The sequence below is a fragment of the Notolepis coatsorum genome (genome assembly GCF_963971535.1).
Source record: "Notolepis coatsorum genome assembly, chromosome: 6".
NCBI classification, from domain to species: Eukaryota; Metazoa; Chordata; class Actinopteri; order Aulopiformes; family Paralepididae; genus Notolepis; species Notolepis coatsorum.
This window is the reverse complement of record NC_140170.1, coordinates 136,318,766-136,336,529: the sequence shown is the minus strand read 5'-3', so window position 1 is coordinate 136,336,529 and position 17,764 is coordinate 136,318,766. Positions and strand designations below refer to the sequence as shown.

Genomic DNA, 17,764 nt, shown 5'->3' with positions numbered 1-17,764 from the left:
TTCAATGTGCACCGAGAAATGTGCCAGTGGCATTAAGGGCACGGGTGAAAATGCAGCTGGAGAAATATGAGAGCGACGGACATATTGCTCGTGTCACTGAGCCGACACCCTGGATAAGCAACATGGTCGTGGTCAACAGAAAAGAAAAGATTCGACCATGCATTGACCCAAAGTTCCTCAATCAGGCACTGAAGAGATCACACTACCTCATGCCGACATTGGAGGACGTGCTCTACAAATTGCCCAAGGCGCGCATATTCACCCTGGTGGATGCCAGGGAGGCATTTCTCCAATGCAAGCTGGATGATGAGAGCAGCTGGAAAACGACGTTCTGGACACCTTGGGGTAGAATGAGGTGGTTGAAACTCCCCTTCGGGGTGTCTGTGGCTCCAGAAGTTTACCAGCGTAAGCAACACGAGCTGCTCGGAGACCTCAGCGGCGTCGAGCCAATCGCCGACGATATCCTCGTTGTCGGATGTGGGGACTCTGATATCGAGGCAGAGCGTGACCACGACAGTAAGCTGCTCGCACTGATGGAACGGTGCAGAAAGGTAAAACTCAGGCTCAGCATACCAAAGCTACAGTTCAAACTGAAGGCGGTTCAGTTTCATGGACACATACTGTCCTCACAGGGTCTGAGAATAGACCCAGAAAAGACCAGAGCAGTCCTGGACATGCCAACACCCACCGACGCCAAGGCTGTTCAGCGTTTCATCGGTTTTGTGACTTACCTGGCTAAGTTCCTGCCATGGCTGTCTGAGGTGTGTGAGCCACTTCGCCGTCTCCTAGACAAGGACAGTGTGTGGCACTGGCTGCCTAAGCACGACCAAGCTGTACAGGAAATAAAGCGCTTGGTGTCCACCACACCTGTATTAAAATACTATGACATCACCAAACCAGTCACAGTGCAGAGTGACGCCAGCAAGAACGGCCTGGGGTGCTGCATAACGCAGGCGGGACAACCAGTGGCGTTTGCCTCACGTGCACTTACACCAACCGAGCAGAACTACGCTCAAATTGAGAAAAAAATTTTGAGCATTGTTTTTGCATGCCAACGATTCCACCACTACCTGTACGGTAGGGAGACAATCACAGCGGAAACAGATCATAAGCCGTTGATCTCAATCTTCAAAAAGCCGCTGCTCTGTGCCCCAAAGCGGCTTCAAAGTATGTTGATGCAGCTCCAAAATTACATCCTGGAAGTCACTTACAAGCCGGGGCCAGAGATGTATATCAGTGACACTCTAAGCAGAGCAACAACACAGGACAGGGGGTCAGATATGACACACACACAGCACACAGTGTGCGCCATAGAGGGAGAGCAGGCCGCGTTTATGCACGTTGACCAGGCACAGCACCTCAACGTTACTGACCACAGGTTCCGCCAGATCCTGCAGTACACAGAGGTTGATGGGAACCTACAGGACTTGAAGTCGATTGTGCTGCGGGGGTGGCCAGATATGAAGGAGGACGCACCTCTGAGTGTGAGGGACTATTGGTCCTTCCGTGATGAGATCAACATGCAGAATGGAGTGCTCTACAGGGGGCAATGTGTTATCATACCTAGGGCACTGAGGTTGGAAATGCTGGGCAGAATTCATGCAAGCCACATTGGTGGGGAGGCGTGCTACAGGCAGGCTAGGGACACGCTATTCTGGCCAAATATGAGAGGGGAAATCAAGGACCACGTGTCCAACTGCCCAGCCTGCAATGAATATGCACGAGCACAGCAAAAGGAGTCAATGATGTCTCACAATATTCCAGAGCGCCCATGGCAGACAGTGAGCATGGACCTCTTTTCCTATGCAGGGAAAGACTTTTTGATAATGGTTGATCATTATTCTGATTTCTGGGAGGTTGAGCCACTCCCAGACGTGTCGGCTGACACAATCGTCACTCGTTGCAAAGTCCAGTTTGCTCGTCATGGCCAACCAGACTGTGTGATTTCAGACAATGGGGGGTGCTTTGACTCTGCTAGGTTCAGGATGTTCGCAAACAAATGGGGGTTCACACATATCACTTCCTCCCCCCACCACCCGCAGGCGAACGGGAAAGCGGAATCGGCAGTCAAGATAGCGAAAGCCTTATGCAAGAGGGCCAAGCTAGATGGCACAGATGTATGGATGGCTATACTGCAGTGGCGCAACACGCCCACTGAGGGGATGGGCAGCAGCCCGGTGCAACGCCTCATGTCACGCAGGCTGAAGTCTTCGCTTCCGGTAGCGCCTAGTCTGCTGCAGCCCTGTGTGACAGTTGGTGTCACTGAGAGACTCAGGCTGAAAAAAGGTGTGGCTAAATTACACTATGACAGGGCAGCCAGGGACCTCCCTGACTTGAACATTGGGGACCAAGTCAGAATGCGTCCGTTGCCTGGTGATCGTACAGGGCGGTGGCGGCTCGGCTCTTGTCTGAAGAGAGTCGCACCACGATCATTCCTCGCTGACGTTGAGGGGACTCTCTACAGGCGTAACAGAGTGGACCTCCGGACGGCAGAACGGGCAGCACAGAGGCGGGAGGGAGTTTCAACTCCTCAGGATGTGACACTTGAGCAGAATCTGCCCAGACCTGACTGTGCAGAAGGCATCACTGAGGCTGGGGAGGAGAGACTGATAGACTGTGGGGGGGGGCAGACAGGTGAGCCTCACAGCCCACAAACTCACCACTCACCTGCAGCACCGTCAAGCACCGAGAGGCCCGCTGCCCGACTGCGTAGCGGCCGTTGGTCGCGACCACCTGTGAGACTCAATCTGTAGGCCGCAGGCTTCACCAACCCAAGGCAGAAGGCCTATGGACTTTTGGGACTTACTGTTATGTTAAAAAAAAAAGAAAAAAAAGTCATTGTCATTATGTTGATGTTAAGGAGAAGGAAGGGAAGGAGGAGTCGTTACGCTACTGTTACTCTAGCTGTTATATTACCAGCTGTTACATTACTGGCTGTTAAGGTGTAATGATTAAGTTCTTTGATTCGATTAAGGTCGTTCAGGTTATTGTGTTTGTTAACTTAACCATTTATAAGAAGGGAGATGTTATGGTGATGTTATTACCCCTCCTGCTGGTAATATGTAGGAACTGTCATCTCGGTCTGGAGACGACCGGATGGCTACGTCATCACATACGGCCCGGACTGGTGTGTGTCTGAGCGCAAGCTAATGGCTGGCAGTTGTATGTATATCTGAGAGCATAATAATAAAGTTATCTATTGAAACATACTTAACCAAGGGCGGGCCTGCTCTCACCACCGAACGTCCGTGTGGTGAGATGGACGTCGAGAAGTCCCGTGATAGCAGGAGGCGGGGCTGGGTAGACGTTAGGCAGGTGACTGCTGGAGGGCAATGGCTCGGAGGGGCTGGAGGTGCGTGCAGTGCAGCGACGTCCGCTGCTGGGCTAGAGAGGTGGGGCGACACGCGGGCTAAACTGTGGTGCTAGGCCTAACTGAAACTAAGCTGTGGGTCGGGACGACCCCCTGTCCTGTCGCCTATACTTTAACTAAAACGCAATGTGTGCAATATCTACCACACTCTTCGGCAGTAGCACATCTGCTTTTTCGTTCACAATGTCTCTTTGGCATTAACTGGAAGCTAAGCTATCGCATATTCCATTACTAACCCGCCTCGTAACTGGGTTTATATTCCGTGTGCTTGATGTCTGGAACTCCAGCTCCAAGCGACCTCTTGCTTCTGTTGAAAACGATGAAGAGGAAGTTCCGCCGCAGGCGCCGCGCCCTGAGCCCATCGTTCTTCACCTGTGTCCCCCTGCCCAACGTCGCCACCAGCTCCCCCTGGCGGTACCTGTATCATGTCCCACTATTAACCTGTTAATCTGTAGACCATTTTCGCCTAAAAGGTACATATAAATGGAAGATTGCTCCACTTCTGCAAGGTCAATTTGCATGTTCTTGGTATCTAGGAACATCTAGGGACCTGGGGGTATGTATTTCCAGTGTCAGAAACATTGTGTCGGTTGCTAGGCTGAGTAAATTGTAATGAATAAATTAATTATGATTAATTATGATTTATGATTTTGATGATGATGATAAAACATTTATACGGGCACAAGAAAATGCTCACTGAGCTCATTCACCACCTTATTGAGATCATGTGTACAAAAAATCTAAGCAAATGAACGGCGGGAAGATGATTAAACAGAAGGATTTGTAGATACAGTAATTAATGATAATCGACTTTAATTATGAATTCATATTTGACCTTGAACTTGACCTTGACCTTATTATGGCCAAATCATACATCTATGGATAGGGAAAATGCTCCTCTTTCCAATGGCAGGGTTGAATCTGGATTTAGTCATTTAATTTTTTACGATAATTAGCATTTTCCGATACATTTGTATTTCCGATAAAACATATAAAACATCGGTAAAAATGAAAATATACACTTTGACTACTGTTTTTGATAGGGTTATGGTCTTTACTCTTGGCTACAATATTTTTTTTTAAACATTGACCTCTTAACATCCAAGGGCCCACATGTGGACGATTCTTTGCCGACCTCTAGTGGCTCGGGTGTGCATTTCCTTTAATACAATATATAGATAGAATTAAAGCCCTATTTGTTGCCTGTCGATTGCCCTTTCAGGTGACAAAATCCGTTCAGCGGTTCTCGAGTTACATGCCGATATGTGAGGCGTGTCCAAAAGTACGCAAAAGTACACATTACCACCCCAGACTCCCGGAGCTCTAGCTCCGTCAATCATTTGGCGATCTCGAAAGTCTTTGCACAGGGTTGTAGCCAATGAGTGTGGCTTTCCAATGATACCCCATGATATGATACTTGGGGATCTAATACGGTCTCTATTGATCGATTTATGATAAAGAAAAGCAGGGTTACACAACGTCATCGCGAACACAGAGAATGCAAGGAATTAAAGTTAGACACATTGAATTATTGTTAGACATATTCAGGTGTCTACACATACATAACATACAGATAGACAGTACTGCTACATCTATACATTTATGACATACCAGATTTACAAATACAGTACTGTTTGTGATACAATAGTCTAAAAAAGAGAGTATATACATTTGGTAGGTGGTAGGTGGGAGGTTGGTAGGTGGGGTGGAGGGGGGGGGGGTTGGGTAGGTGGGTTGGGGTGGGGTGGGGGTGGGGGAACTGTACATTGGAGGTGGTTGGGTGGGTGAGTTGGGTAGGCGGGGGGGGGGGGTAACTGTACATTGGATTATCGACGAAACCTTACTTGGTCCCAAGAAGAGGGTCTCGTGTCTCATTTTGAAAGTGGGTAGTGATTCACATTCCTTTACAGCTGTGGGTAGGGCGTTCGACCTTGATGTGGCATAATTGCTAAACGTGTTTAGTCCCTTGTTTGAGCCGAATCTGGGTTTAACATGATTTGTGGAGCTCCCTCTGGTGTTGTGGTCGTGGTATTCACTGACCTTTGGGAAGTACTTTGACATGTACATGGGTACCTTAGTCGTGTAGTAGTGTATCTTGTAGACCAGGCCCATTGCAAGTTGCTGTACTCTCGTCTACTCTAAGCCATCCTATACTAGGTTGTCAAAGTGGGCAGGGGTGAGGTGGGTTCTAGGAGTAAGGTCAAGCAGTAGTCTGACCAGTTTGTTTTGTGATGTTTGTAATTTTGTTTTTAGCGCCTTTGAGGTGCTTTCGTGCTTTGGTGTGAGTTAGGGTGTGGGAAAATCAGGGTTTATTGAAGGCTAGGGAGTAAAAGTGGGGTTTTACAAGATACACTACACCACTAAGGTACCCATGTACATGTCGAAATACTTCCCAAAGGTCAGTGAATACCACGAACACCAGACGGAGTTCCACCAATCATGTTCAACCCAGATTCGGCTCAAACAAGGGACTAAACACGTTTCGCAATTATGCCACATCAATGTGGCGTGCCCTACCCACAGCCGTAAAATTATGTGAATCCCTACCCACCTTCAAAACCGCTGAGCACCTACGGGAGCCTGCAATTTGAAACTGGCCCAGGTAAATGTCCAACCCCCCCCCCAACCCCCTCCAATGTACAGTTTCTTCCCCCTCAAATGTATATACTCTCTTTTATAAACTCTGTCTCTTAAACAGTACTGTAGATTTGTATATCTTGTGTCATAAATGTCTGGATGTAACAGTACTTTTTATCTGTATGTCGTGTATCGTATGTCATAAATGTTATGATGAATTGAAAATGGGGGACCCTGATGTAAACAAGACGAAAGTCTTTCTCTGGTCTGCACCCCCTTAACAATTGTGTGTATTGAGCCGTATTGAGCTGTATTGTACCCATTCTGCAATCTGTTAATAAAGTGTCCAATCAATCAATCAATCAATCAATCAATCAATCAATGAGTGCAGGTGGCAGCAGGTGGCAGCAGAGACATACCAGCAGGTTGAAACCACACTTGATCTTTTGGAGACAGGATACAAAATCTTCTAATGGGGGCATGCCATCAACGCCTAAAACACAAAGTCACAATTTATACAGTGAATCGATAAATTGTGGCTGTACTTTCTAACATTTAACAACCAATATATAGAATGGATGCACATTTCTTAATATGCAGCACTGTTATAGATGTTACCAAGATGGCACGCGGTTGACACGTGAGGCCCAGCGTCTCTCCAGTGCAAATTAGCGGTAATATACCTACTTGTTTTAAGTCTGCTCATCCAGAAAAGCCTTGCTTTCATACCGTACACAACAATATATTTTGGACGTTGGATACATCAATTCCAACATTGACAGTGTCACCACCCTTAAACAGATCACTACATTCCCCAATCAGAAGCTGTGGATGAACAGAGAGGTCTGTACATTACTAAAGGCACATGACTGCTTTTATATCTGGTAACACGCAGGTCTACTGTCATGTCCAGCCAGGGCTAACCTGAATAAGGGAATCAAGCAGGCCAAGCACAACCACAAGCTACTTCATCACTTCAACAACTCCGTCCCCGGACGCATGTGGCAGCACTGGCAGGGCATCCAGGCCATCACAGACTACAAACTCACCAACAACTCTCCCCCAACCACTGACCCCTCCCTCCCTGATGAGCTCAATGTTATTGAGCTCCTTTATGTCCGCTTTGCAGGACTAATGCACGCTTAAGGCACCATCATCCCCTCCAAACTCATCTCCAAACTTGGTGACCTTGTAGAAACCAAGGACCTCAATATCAACCCCTCTGTTTGCAACTGGATACTAGACTTCCTAACTAACAGACCCCAGTTTGTTAGGATAGACAATCTCACCTCCTCCACCCTCACCCTGAACACTGGCGTCCCGCAAGGCTGCATGCTGAGCCCCCTTCTTTACTCCCGCTTCACCTCTTCCTATACATGGTACTAGGGCTGACCCCTATTAGTCGATTAGTCGACTAATCGGTCTAAAGGAGCCGTAGTCGACTAGCCAACCTCTTAGTCAAATACAAAAAAATTATAAAAATGTAAAAAAATTATATATATATATATTTTTGTATCATTCTTTCCAAAAGAAAAGAGGCCTAGAAGCGTGACTAACGCTAATGGCACGCATACCAGAGGCTAACTGCCTACGAAAACAGGCACAGAGGCACTGAAAGAGGATTTTACCCATCTAATGAATACTAGACAAATATCAAGATGTATCCATCAGTGGACCAATTGCATGCTTTTGCAGAGGACAAGAAGCCTTCAGTCGAGTCCTTCAGACATTAAGCACCCCAGACAGCCCAAATGGAATGATAAAAAATATTAAAAAAATAAATATTAAAAAATAATATTAAAAATATTACATATATTTTTTTTTGTCGACCAATAGTCGACTAACGGCACATTTTGGCCAATCATAGTCGACCATCCAAATCCTTAGTCGGGGACAGCCCTACATGGTACCAACATCATTATCAAGTTTGCAGACAACACAACAGTGGTGGGCCTCATCAAAAACAGCGATCGGCCTATAGGGAGGAGGTCCAGCATGGTGCACCGACAACAACCTGGCCCTCAACACCAACAAAACCAAGGAGCTCATCGTGGACTTCAGAAACACTAGAGCCCACGTAAATGCCCCCATCAACATCAACGGGATGGAGGTTGAGCATGGAGGTTGAAGCTGTTCAAATTCCTGGGAGTCCACATCTCTGTGGACCTCTCTTGGAACCTCAATACCTCATCACTGGTCAAGAAGGCTCACCAGCGCCTCTTCTTCCTGAGGAGACTGAGGAAAGCCGACAGATATGTACAGATATAGATATAGTATCATACTGTATCTATATCTGTACATATCTGTCAGGATTGGGGGGGGGGGGGGTAGGGCACACACACAGACACACACAAAAAGGGGAATCTCAAAGTTACCCCAGAGGTAACCACTGGAATCGCTGAGTGATGAGAGAGGGTGGGGGAAAACACAAGAATAAAATAAATAAAAATTAAAACTGTAGGAAACACAAAACACCAGTATAAAATAACTGGGTAAAAATCCCCAAATAACCCAGAGAAAACCCTAGAAGCATGAGCTTTCCTCTACTATTGAGGGAAAAACATGAAATGGACAAGCATCCGAACAGTCAACCAAACTTAAAGGCACTGCACACCTGACACCAATCAGGTGGCAATCAAGCCCACACACCTGCCATGCCGCATGGCAATTAACTGCAGAGGCCAGTGATTGACAGCTGTCCCTCACAGAAAGACGAAATAGACAGCTGTCCCTCACAGAAAGTCGAAATAAAGCCAAAGCACCTTAGAATAAATAAACTAAAATAAAACCCACATAAACCGTGATCCATCACATTACCTACTCTTAGTAGTTACACTGCTACTTTTGCTCTTCTTTTTCTTTTTCTTCTTTTCTTTTTTTGCCACGCCTGCAGCTACTTGACCCATGAAGATTTCAAGGTCATTCAAAATATGATTCAAGATATCCTGTAAAGAAAGATGTACACAGTTACTATTTACTTTAAATCCTGTTTCCTTCTAGATATCACATACATTACAGTTTTACTATCTCACTATTGTGATTGGAGAGCAGTCAGGAGGAAGGGGTCAGGGGGAAGGGGTCAAGGGGAAGGGGTCAGGAGGAAGGGGTCAGGAGGAAGGGGTCAGGAGGAAGGGTTCAGGGGTCAGGAGGAAGGGGTCAGGAGGAAGGGTTCGGGAGGAAGGGGTCAGGAGGAAGGGGTCAGCGGGAAGGGGGAAGGGGTCAGGAGGAAGGGGTCAAGAGGAAGGGTTCGGGAGGAAGGGTTCAGGAGGAAGGGTTTGGGGGGAAGGGTTCAGGAGGAAGGGGTCAGCGGGAAGGGGGAAGGGTTCGGGAGGAAGGGGTCAGGAGGAAGGGGTCAGGGGGAAGGGGTCAGCAGGAAGGGGTCAGCAGGAAGGAGTCAGGGAGAAGAGGTCAGGAGGAAGGGGTCAGGAGGAAGGGGTCAGGAGGAGGGGGTCAGGGGGAAGGGGTCAGCAGGAAGGAGTCAGGGAGAAGAGGTCAGGAGGAAGGGGTCAGGAGGAAGGGGTCAGGAGGAGGGGGTCAGGGGGAAGGGGTCAGCAGGAAGGGGTCAGCAGGAAGGAGTCAGGGAGAAGAGGTCAGGAGGAAGGGGTCAGGAAGAGGGGGTTAGGAGGACGGGGTCAGGAGGAGGAGGGGGTTAGGGGAGGGTCAAGAAGAAACAGTTTGCCCAAAGTGCACTTTGTTCTAGTTATATCTATGGCTTGGTTGTTTGGGATATCTCACACACTGCAAGTCTATGGTGAGGTCTATCCCAGGCTGGTAAATATATTGGATTCAGTGAAAGGATGTGGGTCTAACAAGAATATTATGATGAAGCAAGCGCATTCTCTCTCTCACGACACTGCAGGAGCACTGACCACATTCCTGTTGGTTTCAGTGTATAGACGTGGAGGTGGAGATGGCGACGGCTCTCTGGAGGGAGGGGGCAGTGACTCATGTTGGGGAGGTGAGGGCCCTTCTCTTGGAATAACCAGCACAGGTGTAGGAGGATCATCATCTTCTGAAACACACAAGACAGGTGGAGGGGAGTTCACGTTAGAGCTGGTTTTGATGGGGACTCCTGACCTGGGGACTCCTGACCTATCTCAAATGTGATTAGAGGATCAAGAAAATAGGGCAGGAGATTGAGATCAATAAGATATGTTTTTTTTTAGTTTAGTTTAGTTTTAGTTTATTTAGCACATTTAAATGATGTACAAAAAAAAATGTTAAAAGATCAGTGCCAAAGCAGAGGCAACAGAGAAACAGAAAATACATTAAACAAAAAACAACAACATTATGTTAGATGTTAGATTTCAAATCTGGATCATGATCTTTGTTGTTTTTATCCACTTTTTCTCCCCATTTTTCTATTTTTTCTCCCATCCCAATTTCGTATTTCCAATTCTCCACTCCTGCTGCTAGACTATGCCTCCCACTGGTCGGCTGCAGTGAGGACCAAGCCTTGCATCACGTGTCCCCTCCGGTACACGAGGAGGCAGCTGTCGCATCTTTTCACCAGACAGCGCAATCTCTCAGTGGCGAGGAGTAGTGCGTGGAGGGACGCTGCCCCCGATACTTCCTGATTCTGCTGTACAGGCGCACCAACCGACCTGTAGGAGTCGCTGTCCACAACGTCCAATCCCCACCCACCGGCTTACCCACCCTCTAACACTGCCAATTGTGTTAGTATAACGGCCGGCCAAGCCGGTAGCAACACCAAGAGCTGGGCTCGATACCAGCATATCCTGCGTTAGTGGCGAGCGCCTTGCCCATTGCGTCACTCAGCCGCCCCCGTAATAATAGCTTTGAAATTGATAGTGATAACAACTATCAACAACAACCAACGCAACATTCTTACACAAGTCAAGGTGGAAGTGCCCTGAGGAAATGGTACTGGTAAAAGTCTTACCTTCCTAATTTTACTCAAATAAATGTATTTACACATTACTATGACATTTACTGCCATTTCAAAAGTAATGGTACATATTCAACACACTATCCTGGTATTTCTGCTATAGGAGTAATCTTTTAAGCTAAAATGGCTTTGTACCATAATTCTTATTGTAACTTTGATTGCTTCCTTTAGAAGACAGTTATTATTTAAAGCAACTAGTAAATGTACTTGTTGGATGAATGCAAAAGGAGTAAAATGTTTGCTTTGAAACTGAGTGGAATAAGAATATTCTTCCTACAGTTAAAATACAACAGTAGAGTACAGTACTTGACTACCGGTACTTGAGAGTACAGGTGAAGTACAGCATGTGAAGTCATTGTCTCACCGTAGTCAGGAGCACTCCATTGAGACACAGGCTCGTCTGGGAGCTTCCACGCTCTGGGCTCGTTATGAACCTTCTTTATGAGCCCATGTCCGGCCAGAGATTCCAGATTGTTGCTACAGAACATATGAGGGGGTTATTCAGAGAAAGAAGCAATAAAATGGTCAGGTGTAGGCTATAAGGAAGAACATTACTGCACACATCTCACCCCTTCAATAGTGCCGGTGAGGAAAAAAGCTGTTGGTTTTTACAAGAATTTCAGCTCCATGCATAGATTTTTTATCTGAGACAAAAGAAATTCGACCAGGGTCAAATCATTGTTTGTCTCTCTGTAATTAACACTTTAATTTACATTACATATAGACAATCTTATACAGTATTTACTTTTAAATTCCATATAGATAATACTGTCAGTAAACTGAGTAAATTGGCTTCAGCTTTCCTACGCTTAGTAAGAAAAGGATTGTTGAAGCAATTTTCCTGTTCATTTTTGATTATGGAGATGTCATCTATGAGCATACTGCTGCTTCCACTCTTAATCCCTTAGATTTGGTAAATCATTCCACCATCGGATACATCTCTAGTGATAGATATGGTACTCATCAATGCATGTATGACAAGGTTGGGTGGTCTTCTCTGCCCGAGAGACATGCATCTGTATTTGTTTATCTATAAAGCCTTTATTGGAAATGTAACATCATACATCACATCAATGTTAGATTGGACCTTTGGACCCTATTGAACTCCCTGAAATGACCCAAGTCTCTCAAGTTCGTACAGAACCTTTTAGGCTGCTTTTAAGTTTTGTGCTCCAGACACATGGAACATTCTACAACGCACCCTAAAATCAATACTCTATAGTGACCATTGGACAATTTAAATCCATGATCATAAACCATTCCACTTCAGTATGTAATTGTTTTAATTGATATTTTTGGTAACACTTTATAATAATACTCAGTTATAAGACCTTTATAAGGTATTTGTAGATAATCATCATCATCATTTTATTTATCCGTACATGGAATCACCACAGTCCAACAGTACATATTCACATAATTCACAAAAAATACCATGGCCGAAAGGAACAGGAAGAAGAAAAAATCTTATATATACCTGCCCCTACACACGTACAACACACCGATAGACATATTGTGTAAAACCAAACAGAATATACCCATTTTGCAAAAAATAAATAAAAATTTAACATCAACACAACCAAATTAAATCAACATAAATAAACCCATTTTGTCTATCTATCAGTCAAACTACATATTTAGGTTAATTCATTAAAAGTGAAGCCTATTCATCATTAACAAATGTCTAATAGTTTGTTTATTTGTGGACTTTTATGAATACACACGAAGCAATTACCAGACTTGTCTTTTCATGTTTAACAAATCATTTGTTAAGACATTCATAAAACATCTATAAATCATTTGCAGATGCTATTGTGTGCCCTAATCTGAAGTTAAACCTATTCATCATTAACAAATGTCTAATACAGTTAATTATTTGTTTACTTTTTCATCACCTGTTACAAATGTTGTAGACAGCTTTCGGATACACCCTTCTTTGTGACATCAAACAGTGACAGAATTAGGACTATAGATAAATGCAATTTTATTATAAAATACATGTGCATACAGTGTAACATGGGGGAGGGGCACTAGGACCCAGGAGTACCCTGGCCAGGTATTGACAGAGTATGTAGGAAGTATCACGCGAGTGAGACTTGACTTCGACGTGTGTTGCTGTCTGTTGAATGGAAGCACGATACATTAGCAGAGCCAAGTTATTCGTGCTGCCCCACGCTTTTAAGGTATGAGCAGGCTAAACACCTTTTTTGTTGGTAAATCTATTCCATAATTTCCGACCTACAACTATTATATGCTGTGTAGACGCACTTGATGTGGTGGGCGCTAACGTTACATTTGAATTATGTGTTTGTTCCTAATGTGTGCTCAGTATATTGCGGTATGCAGGGCGTGCACAGGACTTTAGAGGGGCAGGTGCTCAAAGGCTGAAAAGGGCACTGGGCCTGTGCTATTTTTGGGGGCCCTTTTTGGGCGGGGAGGGGCCTTTTTATGCTTTTTGGGGGGTTTTGGTGATCAAATATTGAATATTGAACTATAATAATCAGTGCAGGAGCTCACTTATCCTTGAAAGACACTTTTATCACTGACTTAAAAGGCCCATACATCTCCATAAATGTTCAGGGCGGAGGGAATAAGTGCTTACCCTACAGACCCCAAGTCTGTTAGGACAGCAGACTCGGTTGGCACTGCTCAAAACGTACCTTTTTAAAATAGCTTTTAAATGAATTATTATCTTTATTTCATTGTCTTATTTTTCTTTATTTCTATAAATTTTACGTCAGCATATTATTTAAGATTCAAATGGACTCAAACATGTTCCGTTGTGATGTCACAGTATGATGTCATAATGAAACATTCGAGAACATTTGTGATGTCACAGTATGATGTCATAATCAAACATTCTAGAAAATGTTTGATGTCACAGTATGATGTCATAATCAAACATTCTAGAACATTTGTGATGTCACAGTATGATGTCATAATCAAACATTCTAGAACATTTGTGATGTCACAGTATGATGTCATAGTAGAACATTCTAGAACATTTGTGTACACACAGTATTCAACAATTCTCTCAGAAGATCTCAGATCTCAGAAGACAACTCAAGATATCACTTGTTGTGTCCCGCTACTTGTCTGTAAGCTTGAATATATACTGTAGATACAATTTAAAATCCCCACATGAAAAAGGAAACAATGTCCTGTACAATCCTTAACACTTTCTCCGCCGGAAACGGCTTACGACGTGTTTCAAGTTCATGCGAATTCTGCCAGATCACGGCGTATGACGTTATTCTGATCATATTTCATATTTTTACCATGATATTCATATTTCCCTCATGGAGGCTGGTCTGATGATGTCTGAGCCGGCACAACTCTGCAACGCTTCAATACTGCCACCTGGTGGAGTGGTGGCTGATCGGCGAGTTGCCAAACCGGATATGCCCGTTGGAGCTCGGTCCGTCCCCTAAATCCGTCCGGCCACTCGTTTATCGTCGCGGGACTCAAGACACACACCGTGGATATGAATCGTTGCCATAACGCAATAGTCGACATGATTTGGGCGTATATTAGTATTATACAAACCGGAAATGGATCGCCTCGATCCCCATCACATAACTGGGATCTGTTTGCTCCAGTATCATCGCCCCAACGCTAAGAGGAAGCTGCCGTGAGTTTCAGCGTTTTTGTGCATTATTATCCATACAAACTGATCTATATATCACCCATACTACATGAAGCATTTAACGACGATCACAGAATTATAAACGACCCCCCCCCCGTTTTTAATATAGCGTCGATCGGTATCAAACGGCATTGATAATCTAATATATGCATTTATGCCTATATCTCACGTTCTAGGAATTACTGCAGAAAACGATAAAAACATATTTATACTCTAGACGGTATTTTCGTATGAATGTGTGAATGAAAAAGTCAAACGTTCCTACATACTGAACGATAGATAATCGATGTGGAATGGGCCATAGTAATGTCAATTTAGCAATACAATTTAAAAAGTTATAGCCCTGCAAAGAAGGTAAACATCTCCATAGACTTACAGTGCTGGCAGTGATCAAACATTGATGAATATAAGCGTGGCAGAGAAAGTGTTAATGAGCTGCGTCTGGAGAGAAGGTTCTGTGATGTGGTTATTAAAGTCAACAGCACTGAGTTTAATGCCCACAAGGCCCTCCTGTGTGACTGCAGTGACTATTTCAGGTAAGTTTAGCTTGGTTCAGGTTAGCTTGGTTCAGGTTAGCTTGGTTCAGGTTAGCTTGGTTCAGGTTAACTTGGTTAGTAAACAGATACCATACTGTACTTTTACTGTAAACAGATAATATACTGTACTTCTACTGTAAACAGATAATATACTGTACGTCTACTGTAAAAAGATACTATACTGTACTTCTACTGTAAACAGATACTATACTGTACTTCTACTGTCAAACAGATACTATACTGTATTTCTACTGTAAACAGATACTATACTGTACTTCTACTGTAAACAGATACTATACTGTACTTCTACTGTAAAAATATACTATACTCCTACTGTGCTAAGACCCTATACTTCTACAGTGAAAATATATTACTACACAGGACAGAATGTTGCTTACTGTTAACTGATCAGATATATCTATACTCTGCATCCCACAGAGCCCTCTTCACTCGCTGGAGCGACTCAGAGAAACCAGTCTACACTATCCCTGGGGTGTCCGCGGCTATGATGCAGCTCATCATAGAGTATGCCTACACACGCTTTGTGCCGGTGACAGCAGAGAACGTGGAAGAGCTTCTGGTGGCTGCAGACCAGCTTCTCGTCACTGGCATAGTAGGAGCGTGCTCTGACTTCCTAGAAGGCCAGCTGTCTCTGGAAAACTGTCAGCATCTGGAAGTTCGCGGACATCTACTGCTGCCCTGACCTGAGGCGCAAGGCCCATTTCTTCAGACGGTGTTCGAGGCCGTCGTCCGTTGGATCGACCACTCCCGTGAGGAGCATAAAACACACATCCCTTTGCTGCTGCCCAAGGTAACTAATTGTATTACTGTGCATTACATTAAAACAACACTAGGTTCCCTAGACAGTGGTTCTCAAACATTTGGGTCCAAACTGTTCCCTAGCAACAGAAACCGTCTACAACCGATGTCTAAGTTGTACCCGCTGTCTGCTTGTCTCTTCCCAGGTTCGCATGGGCTTGATGAGGCCTGACAAACACATAATTCAAATGTAAAGTTAGCGCCCACCACATCAAGTGCGTCTACACAGCATATAAGAGTTGTAGGTCGGAAATGATGGAATAGATTTACCAACAAAAAAGGTGTTTAGCCTGCTCATACCTTAAAAGCGTGGGGAAGCACGAATAACTTGGCTCTGCTTCGTGCTTCCATTCAACAGAGGCAACACACGTCGAAGTCAAGTCTAACTCGCGTGATACTTCCTCTACATACTCTGTCAATACCTGGCCAGGGTACTCCTGGGTCCTAGTGCCCCCCGCCATGTGTCACTGTTATGCACATGTATTTTATAATAAAATTGCATTTATCTATAGTCCTAATTCTGTCACTGTTTGATGTCACAAAGAAGGGTGTATCCGAAAGCTGTCTACAACATTTGTAACAGGTGATGAAAAAGTTAACAAATAATTAACTGTATTAGACATTTGTTAATGATGAATAGGTTTAACTTCAGATTAGGGCACACAATAGCATCTGCAAATGATTTATAGATGTTTTATGAATGTCTTAACAAATCATTTGTTGAACATGAACAAATAAATGGAGGTACAGTAGGCCTATAATCGTTTTTTCATATCCATTTTTCAAAGCATCTACAAATGTGTTACTACACATTAAACAACATTATTTAATGATGAACAAATCAAGTACAAACAATGTTGATAATGAGTTATAAATAATGTAGAACTAATTTGTAAATGTTATACAAATATAGTTATAAATGATTTAATAATAATTTACGAATGTATATAAATTATTTGTCCATGATTAGTTCATTATCTACAAATACCTTATAAAGATCTTATAACTGAGTGTTATTATAAAGTGTTACCATATTTTTTCTCTCTTATCTTGCACGTTGTCGACATCATTGTAAAGGAGGGGCAGTCCTAAACGATTTTTCATGATTTAAATAAAGGTTTGAAATTAAATAAAAATGTGGAGCAGAGATACTGTGTAAGGAAGGGTCTATTTTCTGAAAATCTGCAGGTTCATGTGTCATGTGAAATGAAGGTGTTCACCTGATGCTAGGATCCTCTTTCTTGCATGAGAGTGCCCTTGATAGGTCCCTTTTAAGATAGTCCGCCTATAAATGACACAAACCCAATTTAATCCATAGGTGACTTTTAAAGTCCAATTGAAATCAAAGAAATAAATAAGAAATAATTATGGTTTAACAGATGTTCATGGAATTTAAAGTTTCACACTCAGCTAATCTATGATTGATATTGTCATTCTAAAAGTGTCATATTTTAGTGCCTATCTCAAGCACTCGAGGAAAGCTACAGTTGCGATTGGAGGATCAAGAAAAGAGGGTGGGGTGTAATACTTCCCCCGGTCCTGTGGGACCAGCCGGCAACCCTCCGCCCGGTTCGGTTGGTCCAGGACTCAGACATTCACAACCCCCTTGTAATATTCCGCTTAATGTCACTCTTAGTGTCTATAGGGAATGATAGAATCGGGCGACTGCTTATTGGGTTACCGTTTATTCACACGTCCCGGGCAGCAATGACAACACAAGGAACAGCGCCTGCATATGAGATGACTGGAATACGTAACACGTCATCACGCACGCATCATTGCTGTGCTGTGGTAGGCTATGGGCTACACAGATATTCCTAGGATATTACATCTCCCTTCCTAAGATGAAACTCACGGTGGCAACCTAGAATCCTGAAAACATTACTTTACAATATACGGTACCGTTT

The 17,764-nt window shown here is 44.0% G+C and overlaps 1 protein-coding gene across 1 annotated transcript in view; it reads right to left on the bottom strand.

Annotated features, from left to right (window-relative positions):
- eps8l3a (EPS8 signaling adaptor L3a) overlaps positions 1–17,764 on the bottom strand; it is a gene marked incomplete at both ends in the record, with an annotated part of 71,733 nt that overhangs the window by 11,236 nt on the left and 42,733 nt on the right. The window contains 5 exons of the mRNA XM_084315746.1: positions 6,367–6,440; positions 8,784–8,892; positions 9,817–9,959; positions 11,221–11,333; positions 17,078–17,142. Of these exons, the coding sequence (XP_084171872.1) occupies positions 6,367–6,440; positions 8,784–8,892; positions 9,817–9,959; positions 11,221–11,333; positions 17,078–17,142 (504 nt within the window). The remainder of the gene's footprint in view (positions 1–6,366; positions 6,441–8,783; positions 8,893–9,816; positions 9,960–11,220; positions 11,334–17,077; positions 17,143–17,764) is intronic.